The 7,544-nt window shown below is 33.7% G+C and overlaps 1 protein-coding gene across 1 annotated transcript in view; it reads left to right on the plus strand.

The window, feature by feature from the left end:
- The window catches only part of LOC139124882 (uncharacterized), a 17,675-nt gene extending 12,472 nt beyond the window's left edge, over positions 1-5,203 (plus strand). Inside the window, exons 11-13 of the mRNA XM_070690985.1 lie at positions 62-228; positions 3,247-3,416; positions 4,965-5,203. Coding sequence (XP_070547086.1) covers positions 62-228; positions 3,247-3,416; positions 4,965-5,087 — 460 coding nt within the window. The 3' untranslated portion in view covers positions 5,088-5,203. The remainder of the gene's footprint in view (positions 1-61; positions 229-3,246; positions 3,417-4,964) is intronic.
- Positions 5,204-7,544: the final 2,341 nt, after the last annotated feature.

Genomic DNA, 7,544 nt, shown 5'->3' on the forward strand with positions numbered 1-7,544 from the left:
TCCTCTTGCTTTTATCCATCACTTTGATATCTTAAAGAAGTTATCATTTAAATCTATTCAGGCATCAAATGCTGATTACGATGAATACTATTCGCTGCCAAATGTCAGATCTTCTGGGAAGGCGACACCACGACATACGAATACCGCCGAGTGATTTGCACCACCGGGTAAATTTTTTAAGCGATCTGGTACTTTCCAAGGAGTATGGACGTGATGTAATGGCTTCAGGTATGCAAATAATCCTTATGAATTCGTGGTAGAAGGCCTAGATTTTAAGATTAGAAGTTCATGTGTATTAATCTGTATTGGTTGTGTAGATGGGGTTTACCTTTTAAGCTCAAGTGTGAATACGTGAGCTATTGTCGTAGTGATGTCTGTCTGTTTGTCCGTATGTTTGTGTGTGTGCCTGTCTGTTCACACGATAACTCAAAAACGCCTGGACGGATTCCAGTCAGATTTTGTAGATAGGAACCATATGCTAAGAGTAAGAACTGATTAGATTTTGGTGAGTATTGCTTGCATATTAATGAGGTTGTGAAAGGTCATTTTTTCATATAATGGTTTCCTATGGAGAGAGTAATGAAAGTGTCGACATAAATCAAGAAACACTAAACAAAATTTCATGAAACCTTTTGCTGATGACAATCTCAGAACTTTATGTTGATACTGTGAGTGTCATGTCAAGTATCTGCTCATTTGCATATTTAATGACCTTTTGCAATTAGTGATATATCTCCGAAATTCCTACACCAAATTTAATGATACCTGCTACACATATTGATCTGATCTGATAGATATCTGATCGTACTTAGAAGCATTGGGCAGTGTCAAGTTAATAAGTAGCTTGTTTGCATATTTTAAGAAGTTTTGTAATTTGTTGTATAAAATAGATGCACCAAACTTGATGAAATCTGCTGCATATACTGATCTTACAGATATCTGATGATGTTGTAAAGCATTTAGTAGTGTGAAGTTAATTAAGGGTTCATTTGTATATTTAATGAAACCTGCTACAGATATTGCTCTGATAAATATCTGATTGTTCAGGAAAGCATCAGGGAGTGTCAAGTTAATAGATAGCTCATTTGCATATTTAATGAACTTTTGTAATTATTCATGTTACTGCAAAATAAATTCAACAAATTTGATGAAATCTGCTAGAGATATTGATCTGATAAATATCCAATTGTGCTATGAAACATTGAGTAGTGTCAAGTTAATTATCTGTTTATTTGCATATTAAGGTGGTTGGAAAGGCTATTTTGCACCAATTCTTTTCTCAGAGTTAATGTCAAGTTTCAAGTGTTAGAATCAAGATATTTAGTTCAAATTTCAGGATAACTCCCTTAGTTAATATTTTCTCCAAAGAATATAAAAATTGTATATTTGCAGCCATGATTTTGAAATATGACACCAGTAAATATTAAAATTTAATTTTTCATATTATTGTTTACATATTTGAATTTAATAATAATTGGATAGTATTAATATTACCAAATTAGTTATAAATATGTTGACACTATTTATTGTAACATTTGTACGGCAGGATTTGTAAATAAAATTTGTTTTTATGATTTTACATGGGTTTATATATCAAAAAATTATTAAAAATTCTTTCAAATTTCAAAATGTGATTTTTCAAAAAGTACTTCAAATACAGAAAAATTGTGCCGTACAAATCTTATCTGTAACCTTGTTAATAGGCTGTAAAAATTCCATGTCCATATCTCATTTCAAAGTTGGATTAAATTGGTATACAATTATGTAGGAAAACTGTTATTCTGTCAAAAATGTTGAAAACAAGCCATATTTGCACCCCTCTTTTGAAGTCATAGAGCAGTTGTTTTTGGTTAATCTCACTTTTGACACCTCTTTGACACTCAAAGAATCTAAAAATGCATTTACAATAGCAGTCACTCACTCTGAATGCCAGCACCGCCTTGTCAAACTTTCCTGAAAAACAGCAAATAATGACTTTCCCTTTTCAAACATTTTATTAAAAGCTAGGGGACCTCTACCATAGTTAATACACTAAGGACTCCCCAACTTCTTCTTATTTGGTCAGTTTTTCAGAAGTTTTAACAGGCTATAACTCTGCAATGCCTTTGTGCCCAAATGTCTAGTTTTTTTTATTCCACAGAGAATGTTGACTACTTTTATATTTTAATAGTTTTGTTGAAATTTATAACTGACGCTCTAGCCTTTCCAACCACCTTAAATGAACTTTATAATTAGTGATATTATTCCAGAATTACGGCATTTAATTTGATGAAACATGCTACAGATTAACATGATAGATATCAATTGTACTTAGAAGCATTAGGCAGTCTCAAGTAAATAAATAGCTCATTTACTTATTTTATGAACTGTTGTAATTAGTCATATACGTCCGAAAGAAATGCACTAAATTTGATGAAACATGCTACAGATACTCATCTGACGAATACGGACAGTCTTGTAACGCATTTTGTAATGTCAGGTTATTTTAGGGTTCATTTACAAATTTAATGAACTTTGTAATTAGGTACATAACTCTAAAATTATGGCACCAAATTAGGTGAAGCCTGCTACGTATATTGATCTGATAAATACCTAATTGTTCCATGAATCACTGAGCAGTGTCAAGTTAATTGAGAGTTCATGTGTTTATTTAATTATCTTTGTAATTAGTGATTAATATTATATTACAGAAGATTAATTCTCCAGAATTACAGCATTAAATTTGATGAAACGTGCTACATATCTAATTGTCCTATGAAGCATCGAGTAGTGTCAAGTTAATAAACAGCTCATTCGCATATTAAATAAAGTTTTGTAATTAGTGAGTTAACTCTGAGAGTACTGTGCGAAAGTTGATGAAACCTGCTACATATTCACGATGAGCAAAAAGAAAAAAACTTGTAATGTGAGTAGAGGTGACAAAGCCAATCTCATTTTTGCAGACTTCGTTCATAAAATCTTCGAGGAAAATTGAAGGTACTTCAGTAAACGTTATTTTTTCATACAACTAGAGTGTATTGAACACAGCAAACAGTTGATGAAACAATGTTTTCACCCTCTTGGATGAGTACTATGGTCGTTCACGTCGAATTCAAACCACAGTGTATAGAGTTGTTGATTTCATGGAGGATTTTAATATATATTATCGATATACAAGCACTGTCAGACATACATCAAAGTGTTGTCTACGACTTTTGCAAGTAAATGAATGTCACCAACAGTCTATTATTGTATTTTCAAAACCAGCAACTGAGGTTGTGTCTGAGGAGACGGATAAAGAGCATGCGTGTATTCCAATGTTTAGTCACGACAGAGACTTGCCGGAAGACACGTCAGGCAGCGTTTCAGATGGCGGTGATACCGATAGTCTTCTAAATGAACAAGCTCAGGACCAGGACCAGCTCATGTATTTTGAGGTGAATATGATCAAAGTAATGAAATTCCTTGACTGTATTTTCCAGTATACGTTTATGATCTATTGAAAATAACAACGCAGTTTCATAAGTTTGTAAGTAAAGAGATCAGCATGATGTCCGATTCTTACGTGCGGTTGAATTATTTTTGGTTTTTGTAATTTCACACTTGCGTTTGATCCTTCGCCTGGAAATACACGAATTGGGAACATGAGAAAGGGGAAATCTCCTCAAAATAACAAGAAGTGTTGCATTTAATCCTTTATGTACCATAAACTACTCTAATTACGTCGCGACATTGTGGTTAACTACTACTAATTTTACATACCGAATTGGGTGACATAACAAAGATACCAGTAGGCTGATTCAGCCGCCTTCTATTTAGTCAACTACATGACCGAAGTTATTTCTGAATGATACCCCAGATGCGATAAACAAGACAATAACAATATCTCTTAAAATATGAATATTAATTCCCATTTCACATAGTGGGAAATAGGTTTGTGTATGTAGACTTTGGGGTGCGGACAATTGGCTCTTCTAAACAATGAATTGTCTGCAAATACCGGTGCTGGTAACCCAATAAAGCGTATTTCTTGAAAGCCTGGATATTGATGATACTCGGGCCCGTTTATTTGACAAGAATTTAATGCGGCAGTCAATTTAAATAACTCTGAAAAATTGGTTTTTACCTTTCCCTGTACAGACGCTGCAGTCTTTCCTGTTGAAATTCGCGTGATCAAAAGCTGTGGTATCAATCTTATCAACTGAGTCTGCCATAATAGTAATTTGAGGCTTTAGATCGATTTATTAAAATGATGAAAGAATTTGTCTTGTTCATTGATCCATGGACAAACACCTTTAACACTCCGTTTAGAAAGAGGCATTTGAAAAAAATCTGAGACATTTTTCGAGAGTTTTTATTATCAGTCGTTGGTGCGAAGTTCTACGGGAAACACTGCATTGTTTGTATAGGGATTCAATTTCGTTGTATGTGATCCTTATATAAATAATGTTTATAAAATGCAAATCACAGCATATAACCTATATATTAACTTTTGGAAAATGTATACTTTACTAGGATTGAGAGCTGCAGACAATTATATTTCTTAAAAGGACCAAACACTTGTCTTAGAACATTATGCTGCTGATAACTCGTCACTTATGACCCTGTTTCTTAATTCTATTATTTTTATGACTCCCGATATATATATATATATATATCTATATATATTATATATATATATATATATATATATTATATATATAATATATATATATATATATATATATATATATTATATATATATATATATATATATATCAATACAATCAAAAATAATAATCAATAATATCAATGTTAGGCTGTATAATTACAAACCTGCTGCGTGTGAGATTGCTTTCGAATATCATATTTTGATTGACACTGTATGATGAGTACAAATACTTGAATTGACGATGCAAGGATCTGACCAAATTATGTCAAGCGATTTGGGTATATTATAGTTTCCGTAAGAGCGAATCATTTTTATAATTTCTTTACCCCGACAGCCATTCGATCTGCGGACAATAGCTAGGTACATGAGCTTCAATGTAGAAAAAGTGAAGCAATCAACGGAGGCACAGTTCAACGCCTTTAAAGAAAGATTTGAACGAGCTACTGAAGATGTATGAATCCCACAACACTGAGCTGAAGTGGTCCTTGTTTCAGGAAAGAAATGTAATGGAAAAGATCATAATTGGTATTAATTAGTGCACACTATATGAATTTTTCTAAGGTGCGATAGCTATCACAGGCATAGCCATACTTACTGTGTAATGATAAATTAAATGCGCACAGGGATGGCGAGGTAATTAGTGGTGATAGTTGTTCGGAGTACAAGCTGACGTTGTTTTATGCAGTTGTGATACCCTTCGGATGAGACACTAAGTTACGTTTTAGGTATTTTGTAGTCTACAAACTTCTTTCAAGTCCATACCGATCAATCAACGACATTGTTACCCTACTTCAATAAGGTGTATCTTTTATGTGTGCAAGAATTTTGAAAGAATTGTGATTTTTAAATCCCCGATTAATCTGTACGCACAATTAAATTTAATTGAGATACATTTATAATTGCTTGCAAGAAAGCCTCAGAAATAAGAAAACCAGCTTTTTTGCCGCTATATGGAGAGAGACCTACTTGATAACTACTAAAAGGGAAATTAAGATGTTCGTGCGACACATATGTGTAAACCAAGATTGTTATCGAAAGAAAGGCTTACATTTTAAGGATGATCAGGATTTTGAGAAGAAGCTGTTCTATTATACAGTACATATTTAAGGCTAATATAATATAAATCAATGGTGAAGGAAGTGATAATTGATGAAAAATCAAATATCATTTGTATAGTTTGAAGGCCCCTGACGTGTTGTCTTCCAATTGTGCCTCGCCAGCGTTTAGGAATGTCAGCTACAGAGGCTATCAATGAAATCCCGGATTGTCTTGACAACTATGCTGTACTTTGAGTTGTAGTAGTGGGTCTTCAATCTGTCATTTTGTCACACTGAGCGTTTCAAAGAAACAACATGTTGGCATAAAAATAGGCGCCCTCTATTGGACGCTGTAGAAGTTTTTAACCATTCTCCTTATTTCATTGAATTAGAATTAGATTTGTTTTCAGCTCGAAACATTTACATTCAAGAGCATATCCTACAGAATTTTTGTCCGAATCTTATAGATTAAATGTTATTCATTGACATTGATATATATATATATATATATATATATATTATATATATATATATATATATATATATATATATATATATAATATATATATATATATATATAAAGAACTGCGCTACCCTATTTTCCGACACCTTGAATTAAGATACATTTAGGCCTATTTGCTCCAACCATATGCTGTAAATGTACTGAACTATGTGATGTAGTACGTCTGTGTCATTTGAAAAATCTTATTACAATCGTTTTTAGAGATGGTGACGTTTTCACCTTTACGTCTTCTGTGCTGTTCTTGTTGGCAGTTTGTTGCCTCACTACATTTGTTATAGAATATGGCGTCCATATCTCACGCGTTGCAGGAGCCAATCAGATTGTTCCAAGCAAGATTTGTGAGTGAGTGTGATGTAAAATAACTTCGTGGTTTCTCTTGCTTATTCTAAATTTAGACATGCAGAGTGAATGCTGACCTTGTGTAATATGATGTCATTAATATTTGTTGGCTTTGTCAACACCAAGACTAAAAGATCTGTCTTTCGTGGGCGCTCACTAACCGTAAGAGTGGGTAGCGTAGAGAGCGCTCTCGAACGATCGATCTTTCTGTCTCGCAGACACCTTGCAGTTGAAACTACTTTAATCGTGTAATTTCATTACTCTTCGTTTCTGTTCTGATAATGAAAATGTTCATAGAATTTGCAAACCTCTCAACGATTGGTTGGATGTTTAGACTGATGCCAGATTTAAACGCAATATTCTGTGGCCGTGTTTCAGATGTGGTGAGGTGACTAAAAGCAGACGACAAGACGCAAAAGTGGAACGTCGCATAGTTACTTCTTATTTTAATCAGATTGTACCGACATCAACGTTTTCAGTGATCTTTTTGCTTGTAAATGTGCGAAGGCATCAGGTATTGTATTAAAATATGAATGTTTCATGGAATAAATGAAAATTGTGCAAGCAGTATTGATTTCTTTCCTCCTTATTTATTGAACATTTCTCGGAATAACGCATGAAATGACCTGTTTTTTGCTGATTGAGAATGCTAGATATCAGTCCTCTCAATATATACGTCTCCATCTCATTAAAAAAACAACATAGACATAGTGCCTCCTCTTCGTTTGTAGCGGTAACAGGTCAGCTTTCAGGTCAACTGCTTCGCAAATTATCCTCTAGTCGAGACGTCTCCTCGGTAACGATGTACGCTAGGCTTCAACAGATTGGAAGAAGGACAAAAGACGAAGTCGAGATCCTAGACAAAGACTGACTATGTTTGCAAATAGTGTGAGATTTTTCCTGTCAAGCATTTAGTTAATTGAAGAAAATATAAGCAAAGTACGAGTGGTCACAATAATAGGAAACAATCAATGATGAACATGGAATACCAAGTGAGTTGACCGAAAGGTCACTC

Source organism: Ptychodera flava, assembly GCF_041260155.1.
Source record: "Ptychodera flava strain L36383 chromosome 23 unlocalized genomic scaffold, AS_Pfla_20210202 Scaffold_24__1_contigs__length_23054250_pilon, whole genome shotgun sequence".
Lineage (NCBI taxonomy): Eukaryota > Metazoa > Hemichordata > Enteropneusta > Ptychoderidae > Ptychodera > Ptychodera flava.